General features: G+C 35.3%; 1 protein-coding gene across 8 annotated transcripts in view; it reads left to right on the top strand.

The window, feature by feature from the left end:
* Positions 1–12,036, top strand: part of LOC136028152 (uncharacterized) — a 202,470-nt gene that overhangs the window by 167,739 nt on the left and 22,695 nt on the right. For 7 of the 8 annotated variants that reach the window (XM_065705822.1, XM_065705821.1, XM_065705820.1 and 4 more), the window contains 4 exons: positions 1,667–1,827; positions 6,746–6,928; positions 9,975–10,094; positions 11,087–11,364. In XM_065705822.1, the coding sequence (XP_065561894.1) occupies positions 1,667–1,827; positions 6,746–6,928; positions 9,975–10,094; positions 11,087–11,364 (742 nt within the window). The remainder of the gene's footprint in view (positions 1–1,666; positions 1,828–6,745; positions 6,929–9,974; positions 10,095–11,086; positions 11,365–12,036) is intronic. The other variant, XM_065705818.1, reaches the window with a different exon arrangement.

The following is a 12,036-nucleotide window of genomic DNA, read 5'->3' as shown; positions in this document are numbered from 1 at the left end:
ATAATACCGAAAGAAGGGACTAAATTGACTTTGCAGCCAGTTGAACGTTATCCTTATCAATCGTAGACATCGTGACGGATGAAAACTTGAAACAGTATCTTGTATGATCTAGTTGGTATTATAAAGCTATCCGTAACTTTTCAGGATCAAAATACCATAGATGACACTCTATTAATTATTACGAAACTGCCTCGTTGTTTTTACGTTATCGTTTGTACCCGTTGTGTAAACACTTAATTCTAGGTTACAGTGAGTATGGGTAAGCTACACCAACTAGCAAAAGTTACAAACCCCTTTTCACTGAAGATGATTGTAGCCTAGCAGACGATTATTACCTACAAGTCCCCTACATGTCTTACCACTGGAACCAACTCGGTCTTACCATCAAATACACTGGAAACAAATAATAGGTACACCAAGTAGCGAAATTTGCAAACCCCTCACTGCCGAAGATGAATATGAGCAAACAGCCGACCTTTCCTTACAAGTCCCCTACTACTGAAGTTGTCAACCCCTTTTGAAACTTTCAAACTAGTATATCTCATGAAGGAATTTTTGTGCAAAGAATGGATTACATATACTTTGATCACCTCATCAAGAGCTATCGATTGCCGTCGAAAAAAAAATTAAATCTGTCTTAGTTTAAAAGTTGATTTTTTTTGCCGTAGGCCAACTTTCTAATGTCACCACTTAGAAAGGAGCAAAGGCTAAGCTCTAATTTCCCTTTGCAATGACAGAACTTTTAAATTTTAAGAGGTACATCCGATAACATTTCTCTACCTCAATCACAAGTCCGAAAAAACAAATGATAAACCCAGCCGAAATCACGGCAGCACTTTCGGACCCGTGGGAAAATGCCGCTTTTTTGCTTCTGTAAATTTTTCTATTTATCACTCAAAGAAGCTATGATGCTGGGTAACTGCCGCATATATTTAACACTTATAGATTTTAGTCCATCTTCAATTTGAAAGTGATGCCTGCCTGCTTACCTGCTAGAACGGAGCTTTCCACTCGAAAGCAGAAAAATGGTCTGATGAAACGAAAGCTTGGCTGCACAACTTCAGATATTCCTCTCTGACATAGGTTACATAACTCTACTTCATTTCGCACCCCATAGGCTCTGGCTCGTGGACAAGCAAAAACCATCCTTTTTGGCCCCAGGCAAGAGTTCTGCAGAGCTTTCCAAAATGTAATGCCATATTCATTAGTCCGGCCTGAGGTCCACACTTTCCTTAAAAACCGCACAGGTTAGACCCTTACCAGTTTCCAGGAATAAGCCGAGATCAGTGGCATAGGAAAAAAAAAAAAAAAAAAAAAAAAAAAAAAAAAAAAAAAAAAAAAAAAAAAAGCGGGACAAAACCAAAGTGTTGCTCTCGCAACACAATAAGACAAGGGCTTTCATTTTTATTTAATTAAAAGTTTTCCGAAAACGATGTTTTTCAACTAAAGGCAATAACTTATTAAACTTAATACCAGTAGAAATAAATTCCTAGATTAATTTGAAATTAAACCGTCATAAATCACTATTAAAATTAAATCAAAAAGAAGAAAAAGTAAATAAATAATCAATAACTTAAATTGCGCCTTTCGGAGCATAATAATGTCCTATGTCATCTCCGTGAACATGTGTTGTATTATAAAGCTATTATTTTGTCAATTTATTTTCAGAAAAATGCTGATGGATTAAAGAGCAAAGAAATTATTATCCTGGATCCTAAACGCTCGAATGCCATAAACATTGCTCTGACGAAATTACCTCCACCAAGAGCTATAAAAGCAGCTATTTTGAAGATGGATCCAACTGTTATAAATAGAGAAGGCATTGAGGTACACATTTTGAAAATAAAAGTGATTGAATGCTAAACAAGTGTTTAATTTTAACTTATTTGTATTTGCATAAGGAGGGGGGAAACAAAAGCAAATAGGCAATTTTCAATGGGAAGCTGGCAAACGCTTATAAAGTTTAAAAACCCAAGTACCCTTTCATAGGGGCCTGGTTTGAAATTTCCACTGACAACTAATGAAGCTTTGCATGTTTGTAATTTGTCTTAGAAATTAAGTGGTCAAAAGTAGCACAGATTATACAGGTCTTAACGTAGTATAAATAAGTAAAGGGTATACGAGTCTCTGGTTAACTATATATGACAGTCCTAAATATCTTAAGTCAAGTATTCCATGCGGATTTTTAACCAAAAAAATTGATTGGCCTTACAAACCCTGGATCAGATTGATCCATGAGGTGTCTAATAATGGCGGGATGAGGTTATTTTCAAAACAACAAATGGTGAAAATCTCAAAACCGAAATGAAGCATTACATATTTTGGCTCGACATGAAAGACGAGGCATGTTTCATATAAAAACTTTCAAAAAAATATTGGATCCAAAGCTGAATAATTTGAAACTTAAAAACACTACTCAGTTCTATTAAACTCAAAAAGTATCAATTCCACTAATTCTTTAAGTTTTTGTGGCTTGTGACTCCGGTTTATGTCAAAAAAACTTTCAGACAAAATCTTCTTAAAGTACCAAGGACAGTGAAGATGAAATCTGACTATTTAAACTGGTTAAGTGAAAACTTGCACTACCATATATATCTTGAAAAGAAAATCAGGAATTTAATTTTTAATGAAATGGAAATCCATATGCAGTTATGTAGCTTTGGTTTGTAACGGACCTCACACTAAAAAAAGAAACGCTTGGCTTTGAATTTATTTCATATTTGAATTTTATATTTGGCAAGTTATATTTGGTAATCACAGAATCTTAATATTTGAATTTATATTGACAGAAAGTGTTGTCGAATTTAACTAATTAGTCTTGTTTATTTACTTTCGTGTTTCAACGCGGCAACACTGACATAAATGTAAATTTTCGCCTAAAACTTCTTGATTCTGATGTCCGAGCCACATCATGATCACATCTTTCGATAAGAACAGCACAATTTCATGAATGACATGGTATTTTTCTTGATTTTAGCGTCACGCTTGAATTTAAAAAGCAGAAAATTAAAATTGCAAGAAATTAGTCTAAAGAGTTTGCACCAACATGAATTTGTGTTCAATGTTCTCTACTAATACTACGTCTTCTTAAATTTTGTCAGAGTCCTCTCACAGATAGAAGAACCACTGTTCTAAGGTACTATCTTTTCTAGTTTTAAAAAGTATGCCTTAAACCTTGACTCTGATTGTTCAGTTAAAAAATCAGAAAGTCCATACTAGAAATATATGCTAGAAAGTCGAACAATGTTCAACTCGAGAAATTGCGAACGGAGAGCATAATTGGCGCTGTAGCTGTGTGTAAATTTGATTTTCTCGACCGTGTGATGTGGCCTAGGCATGATACTACAAAAAGGAAAATCTTTCAAAATCCCGGTTATTGGGTATGATTAAATAAAAAAAAAACAAGTTTTTTTAACTGAAAGTAATGAGCGACTTTAAAACTTAAAACGAACAGAAATTACTTCGTATATGAAACGGGCTGCTTCCTCATCAACGCCCCACTCTTTACACTAAAGTTTGACTGTTTCTCTCAACCCAACTTTTTAAAACAGTAAAAAAAACTTTAGCGTAAAGAGCGGGACGTTGATGAGGAAGCAACCCCTTTCATATACAAAGTAATTTCTGTTCGTTTTAAGTTTTAATGTCGCTCCTTACTTTCAGTTAAAAAATTTGTTTTTTTTTTATTAATTTCTGAACGTTTTCGAATCAATGCATGTTTTGATTTTGGCTATCCGCAGAGGAATAATTAAAACGAAATTTGCATATTTTTTTTTTTTTTGTGGCTAAATGGTTTTCTCATAGTTTTGATCGAATGATTTTGAGGAAAAAGGAGTGGGGGAGGAAGCCTAGTTGCCCTCCGATTTTTTGGTTACTTAAAAAGGCAACTAGAACTTTTAATTTTTTACGAATGTTTTTATTAGTAAAAGATATACGTAACTTATAAATTAGCTTACGTAACGAACTTTTGTATTCTCATGTTTTTATTACATGTATGAGGGGGTTCACCCCCTCGTCAGTACCTCGCTCTTTACACTAAAGCTTAAATTTTGTCCCAATTCATCGAGAATGACCCCTGAATCACAAAAGCCGGACAATAAATAGTTGAAATTAGTAAAAATACTTTAGCGTAAAGAGCGAAATATTAGGAGGAGGTGAGCCCCTCATATACGTAATAATTTCTGTTCGTTTTAGGTTTTAATGCTGCTCCTTACTTCCAGTTGAAACAAAACTTTTTCATATTTATTTTTTCATTGTTTTTTTAATAATGCTAGAAAATCCTGAGCTCCCTTCATGGAAATTTTCTACCCCTATGACAAATTCCTCGATGGAAAGTTCCCCTAATATATCCCCCTCTTCTCAACACCTCCTCCAACGAAAAAATTCCCCTGAAAACGTCTGTACACTTCCCAATAACCATTACTATATGTAAGCACTGGTCAAAGTTTGTAACATGTACCCCTCCCACGGGGACAGTAGGGGAGTAAGTGGTCCCCAAAGACATAGTTATAAGGTTTTTCGACTGCGACGAATAAAATGGCTATCTCAGAATTTTGATCCGTTCACATTGGTTAAATAAATAGCGTGGGAGGGGCCTAGGAGCCCTCCTATTTTTTGGTCACTTACAAAGGGCACTAGAACTTTTCATTTCCGTTAGAATGAGCCCTCTCGCAACATTCTAGGACCACTGGGTCGATACAATCACCCCTGGGAAAAAAACACAAAAAAAACAACAAATAAACACGCATCCGTGATCTGCCTTCTGTCAAAAAATACAAAAATTCCACATTTTTGTAGATAGGAGCCTGAAACTTCTTCGACAGGGTTCTCTGATACGCTGAATCTGATGATGTGATTTTCGTTAAGATTCGATGACTTTTAGGGGGTGTTTCCCCCCATTTTCTAAAATAAGGCAAACTTTCTCAGGCTCGTAACTTTTGATGGATAAGACTTAACTTGAAACTAATGAAACTTATATATTTAAAATCAGCATTAAAATGCGATTTTTTATGTAACTATTAGTATCAAAATTCCATTTTTTAGAGTTTCGGTTACTATTGAGCAGGGTCGCTCCTTACTACAGTTCGTTACCACAAACGGTTTGATAAGGTGCAACACGTTTCTTTTGCAACTGAATAAATGTTGTAAAAGAGTTTTTGTCATGGAGGGGGGGGGATGAAAGGGACAACTAGCCCATTCCGACTACCCAGTCACATATAATGAAAACTTTTGTGTGACTCTGACTCAAACAAGGTGCAGCGCTTCTGCTTTTGTACTAGAAAACAATGGTGAGTAGGGAGGGGGGGCAAGAAATCACGTTTAGCCGGAAGTATTACAGATTGAACACTCTTACATTATACCGCTTCAAACAAGGATCAGTATGTGTACTTATCCGCTTAAAAGCGGGCAATGCAACGAAAGGGTATTTTATTTACTTTGTTCCTCCAATAATACAGATTAAAAAATAATACCTTTTTACACTTTGCGAATATTTTTACAATTACTTACTATATTTTTCTTTAAAACTTACTCTTAGCCCTGGAATTACCGCTAGCAACCTCATAAATAGAAAGATTTGACTTTTATCAACGTACACTGGGCTATATTACAAGTTTGACTGATGACTTGATTAGTAGTTACGTGCATAGTACGTTGCTAGCGTTTTAGCAATTTGTTTTCGTAGATAGCGCTATAATACTTCTTTTTCCATTACTTTGCCACCTTAAGTAAGAAATACTTTCGATTTATCTTTCATATTCCTATAACTTACTGAACATCTACTGTTTAATATTTTTTTTAATTCAATAATGCTGTTTCTACGATCTTCCCCGCCCCCTCTCCTACCAAATTATGACTGTATCATGTTTCCTACTGTTCAACGTTAAGTGGATTTTAAGCACGGATGTAGGTTGTTACTAATAAGATCGATGCCAGAGAAAATATTTAAAACTCAAGATAGGTAATGACAAGATTTGATTCCTTAAAATATTCGATTTTAGAATACCCTTCTACTAGGGCGATGCAGTTCATATAAATACATAATAGGTTTTTCCTGTAAAAACTGACATTTATAAAACAAATTTTTTTATGTAAGCTAAAAGGGAAGTTAAAACTTTGAACAAACAAAAAGAATCGCTTTGAAACTAATGCAACTTTTGATAGTATAACTTTTGATGGGTATGACTGATCTGGATGAAACTTGTATATTTTAAATCAGCATTAAAATGCGATTCTTTTGATGTAGCTATTGGTGTCAAAATTCCATTTTTTAGAGTATTGGTTACTGTTGAGCCGGGTCGCTCCTTACTACAGTTCGTTACCACGAACTGTTTGAATATACATAAGACGGAAGCAAGAGGCAAAATAAATTTTTATTTTGACGTCGTTATTACTTTAAATTTTCGTGTAAAACTGCGTGCAATTTCTACTTAATAGAAAGCCTCTGAAGAGGGTTCTATTGTCTGGTAAATTTTTTCTAATCAAATAGTTTTTCTAATTGCCCGACTATTTCTGAGCACATAATTAAAGTTTTTTTTTTGTAACATACTATAAATTCCACCAATGAAAACTTCCTTTGGAAACTTTGGAAATGGTGATCTCGTTAATTCCCTGGTAGCTAACAGGAAGTGCAAAATCTTATAGCTTATAAATGAGGCTCATAGTATATGCCTTGTATTAATATATTCCTCGTAAAATTAACTTGGCAAAGTAGCCAGATATAAATTTTGAGACAAGCTACTTTTTTTAGAAACTATTGGCATTGCTACCTTCAGAAGAAGAAAAATCAAAAATACAAGAAGCTGTCACATTACAACCTGATGTCCCCCTTGGCTCAGCAGAACAATTTTTGCTTACTTTGTCCAGCATTGCCGAACTGTCAGCTCGTTTAAAACTTTGGACGTTTAGACTGGATTACGAAAATTCGGAAAAGGTTCTTTTTCTCTAAGTTTATCTATAATTTAGTTGATATAATAAACATGTGTACAAAAGTATGTGGATACTTCACTTCCGGTTGTCCCACATATAGGTGATTTAGTCTTCTTAATAGGAATTTTCAAACTTAAACTCACATTCTACACCTACAAATATTTGAAAATACATATTTGCTAACACTTTTACCTAGCATTTTCAAGTCTAAGTTTTTATCTCGAGATGAGAATAATCTAGTAATCTAGAAAATATAATCTAGATATTTGGTGAGTTTTACTTCTCAACTGATACATTTTTTTCCATAACTGTTGCTTTATACCACGGTAAAAAGAAGAGAAAAATTCATCTAAATAACCTATACGAAATAGAATAAGCACCAGTAGTGTAATTTGCTATGGGACAGGGGAATTTGAAATTTAGTTGAAATTCAGTTTCTTCCAAAATCTAGTTGAAATTTAGTTTCTTCCAAAATATTGTCAAAACTAAGATAAACCTGCATAATTCAAGCATATACAGAAACGGATCAGTTTTTTTTAGTACATATTTACCTTTATTGTACTATACAGTACCTTTATAGTACTTTTATAGCACCTTTTTATAGCACCATACTAAAAAGCACCTTTACGGTACCAAATGGCTTATCTCTTAGTTTTTACTGTCATTTTCCTGGGAGGGTGTAAAGAGGGAGGCTTTAAATAGATTAGGTTGGAGGAGGAGCGTGCGTGGCTGTGTTGGCCTCAGGCAGCTTGGTGCTGCAGTGAGTTATCAGTAGTAGTAGTAACGAGCAGTGGCGCAACTTCGTCAAAATCCTAGGCAAACTAAGGTCTGGAAGGGGCAGTTGCCCCCGCTGCCCCAGAGCAAATTATGACCCTGGTAAGGAGGAGGTTGGATTTATTAAAAGAAAACTAACCTAATTTCAAGCTTAATATTTCTTTTTCTCATAATATCAAAACAAACAATAAAACATCGTAACCAATAATTATACTGGCTTATAGGTCATGAGAAGAGGATAAGGAGAAGATTATAAGGGATTATAAGGGGCTGTAGGGTGGGGTGTTTGACATCCCAAAAGACATAACTACTAACTTTCCGACTATTGTGAACAATTAGCTATTTCAAAATTTTTATTGGATATGTTTGGGAAATTGATGTGCAAGGTACGGGGGCTAGTTGCCCTCCAGTCACTTATGACTCTTGATAAGGGTACTGGAACTTTCAACTTCCAATCCAAATCATTTCAGTTTTCAAAGATATCGCTGATGCACCCTTTTGACAATAGTATGTACATACTATTGTCTGCTCTAGTTCAGCTTTACCCATAACTTATAGAAACAGTAGCTATAGAAACAGTAGATATAGCAGTGGCAGTAGTGGCATGCAAACATTGGCTTTTTGTCAATTAATATTCCCCTTCAAGTATTCCTTGAAAGTTCCGACTTCTTAATCTATTCCTGAGATACACTCTTTTGACAATCTGCATGCATATAATGAGTATTTTGAATTTTACCTCTTTTTTTCCCAGATTTTCACCTTCGTACCCTTCATAGTAGTAGTGGTAGTATTAAGAGCAGTAGTAGCAGCAGTAGTGTTGTATTAGTATGAGGTTACTTGTAGCAGTATTAATAGCAGTAGTAGCATGCTCATGTCGTTTTTTTGGCCGGTTGAACATACCCTCATGGTGCCCTGGAAGTCTCAGCTTGAGACAGTAAGCCGTTTCAAAAATATTGCTAATAGGCCCTTTTGACTGTCTGCACATAGTATATTTTGATTTAGTTCAATTTTCCCCTCAACCTTTCTTCAAATTTTCACTTCAATATCCTAGCCTTGGTAGTACGTGTTAGAGAAGCAGTAATTGTAGTGGTAGAAGTGGTAGTAGTTGTAGTAGTAGCAGTAGTTGTAGTATCGTGCAAATATCGCCTTTTTGGTTAATTGATTATCCCCCTTAAAAAGAGAATGAAAGTTCCAAATCAATACAATCAGTCACACCCTTTTGACAGCCTGTATGCACATAACGTGTTTTGATTAGTTCAACATTCCCCTCACTTTTCTCTGAAAGGTTCACCTGAATCCCCTTCGTCTTTTTAGGCACTAAAGGTCAAACATACCCACGTTTCTCAATAACAAATACTATATTTAAACAAATGGCGAACTGCATAGCTTACAGCTCTTGCCCCGAGGGCTGGGGGGGTATCCAAAAGGCATATATTATATGTAAACAGTGGACGAATTTAATAACTTGGAGTCCTTGTCCTGAGGGCCGTGGGGGGGGGGTGACATCCCAAAGACATAATTACTGGACCGTTCAACCTTGCAGAACAAACTGGTGATCTCAAAATTTTGAAAGGATTAGTTTGGGGAAATCATGGACGGGGGGGGGAGGGAGACTGGTTGTTCTCCAGTCACTTTCGTGTCTTAGAAAGGCCACTAGAAATTTTAGTTTCCAATTGAGTGAGCTCCTTTCGAAGTTTGTATGACAACTCTTTCTATACGAACTGCGTTGGTAAAAAAAAAGAAATATTAATGATAAATAAATAAATTATGCTTTGTGCCCTCTCCGCTCTTTACTTATGCAACGCTATTGTGCTGCCAATGAAAACAAATCCTGAGGTGGTGTGAATTTGCTTTTAAGTGTATCTATTGTCGAAATAGTGTAATTATTAGTCTCCTGTATTTTGGCGCGTTTTTTTTCATATTTGTCTTGTCTTGTAGTCTTTGCTACTTGTAGTTTTGTAGTCTTAGTTCTTGTAGTCTTGTTTGTCTTTGCTAGTCTTGTAGTCAAGGCCTTAACCAGGGGAAAGGGGTTTGAAAAAAAAAAATTGTCTGACTCGTAAAACCGCTAAAAATTATGCGTTTTTTTCAAGTTTTTTGTACCCCTCCCTCCAGGAAAAAAATCCTTTTGTAAACCTTCCCCCTCCTGAAAAAAATCCTGGATACGGCCCTGCTTGTAGTCCTTTCAAAAATATTTTAGGCATTTAAAACTCAATGAAATATTTAGAAGCTTTAAGTTTCAATCGAAATCAATCAAATAAAAGGACCAATTTTTGTAGGAAATAGCAGAGCCATTAATGGATTTGAAAGTTGGAATCGACTGTCTTAAATCGTCCAGAACATTCAAAGTTATTCTTGCTACTTTATTGACAATCGGAAATTTCTTGAACGGATCTCAGGTACGCATTTTTATGATTTATGTTGTGTAACCATAGCTAAATTGCAAAACCAATGAACCTATTTTGTTTAGGCAAACCTGGCTATTATCAGTATTTTATCATCTAGTGATGCAAGGCTAAATTTAAGATCGTTTCATCTCTACAGTGAATATAATATATCTCAACAATTTCAGTAGAAAGGGTTTTTTCGTATCTTTTAATGCTATTGCTCTTTTGTGGGACATTCAGGCTAATTGCTCTCGCTGTTCTTAGAATTTAACGACTCTCATGTAATTTCCTTAATATATTAATTAACAGATTATTTTTCGTTGTTTTTTTTGCTCCAACCCCTCCCTCCTGGTAATGCAAACCCATTCTCCAAAAACATTCCTGTCTGTCTGATAACCTAGAACAATACCGAAAATACGTAGCTTTTTGCACACCTGTGAATATCTAAAGAATATTTAATGTCATTGTTGACCCTTGTATGCATATGTTGATAAAAGTGTTTAACAGTGACTTTTTGCTAAGATAGCTTCTGATATAGGAAAATGAAATTTTCTTGGATAGATCAGGATCAAAATTAAGGTGCAAGCCCAGATTGGAGTCCTGGAGGGTCAATTTTAGTTTCAATCCCCACTTCGTTCTTCCTCATAAGGTTAAAAGTCTTAGAATTTCATGAGATGCATAATAACTGGAAGAAATGCTAAAACCAAATCAAGCTTGGCAAAGAAACTATTTTAATTCCTGAGCTGTGTTTTGCAGTAACTCTTAAGAGAAGTAGGATCAAAACCAACTCAATTCCCATTTTCTTCTTTTTTGAACTCATGACATGTCTTCCGAAAATCTTTCAAACCTTAACAACAGGGAAAATTGGAGATAGCAAGTCGAAAATACCTTTGTAGACCCTAATCTGGGAGACTGATCTCTTCTTGAAAGATTCATTCACCTAAGGCATTGACTTACTCTGTTGCAATAAAGCCGTTGGCTTACAATTTACCCCTTTTTTTCAGTCCAAAGGATTCCAAATTGATTATCTTGCAAAAGTGCCTGAGGTCAAGGACACCGTACATAAACACTCGTTGCTTCATCATCTATGTTCCATTGTCATTGAAAAATATGCAGATACAACAGATCTCTATAGTGAAATTGGAGCTGTCACTCGGGCCTCGAGAGTTGATTTTGATGAGCTCGCTGCAGCACTCTCAAAACTAGAATCGGACTGCAAGGCATCTTGGGATCACTTAAGAGCAGTTGGAAAGCATGAACAGCAGCTGAGTTTAAAAACAAAGTGAGTATCATTCCTATTGAAATATTTCTATATCAGCATTTTTGTCGTGTTTTTCTTTTCAAAACTTTTTTTTGAGGGAAAGTTAACTTACTCTTTGTAAATTATGGCTAGTCACGTAGCTTGAGACCGAGGTCAGAGGAGCGGGGCACTAGGTTTCAACATATCCCCTGCCTTTCTTTCCTAAAACGAAAAACACAAAAATATAAAAAAAGAATTTAATTGTTGTATAGCATTGGCTAAAAATATCCCTTTTCATCTGTTAGTCCCCCCTCGAAATAGGATGACCCATCTCCTCCCCCCTTCCTGATTCAAAGTCTTGGTTGCCGACAAGCTATTATAACACCGATAAAACAAAAAATTTCTTTTTTCTTTAAAATTTTATTAACAATAGATACATCAAAATAATTGGTTCTTTAGGCTTATTTCGAATATATGAAATTCGGTAATATTAATGTTACCCATCAAAAGCTACGAGCCTGAGAAACCCTGCTCGATTTTCCAGAAAAGGGGGAAACACCCCAAAAAACAAGCTATCTTAATGAAAATCACTCCATCAGATTCAGCATGTCAGAGAAGTACTGTGGAGGGTTTAAGTTTCTATATACAAAAATGTGGAATTTCGAATTCTTAACAGAAAGATGACGGATGCATGCTTTTTTTTCTTTTTTTTTC

The sequence above is a fragment of the Artemia franciscana genome, chromosome 6, assembly GCF_032884065.1.
Source record: "Artemia franciscana chromosome 6, ASM3288406v1, whole genome shotgun sequence".
NCBI lineage: Eukaryota > Metazoa > Arthropoda > Branchiopoda > Anostraca > Artemiidae > Artemia > Artemia franciscana.
Note: the sequence above shows the minus strand (reverse complement) of the source record. Positions and strands in the feature narration are given on the sequence as shown.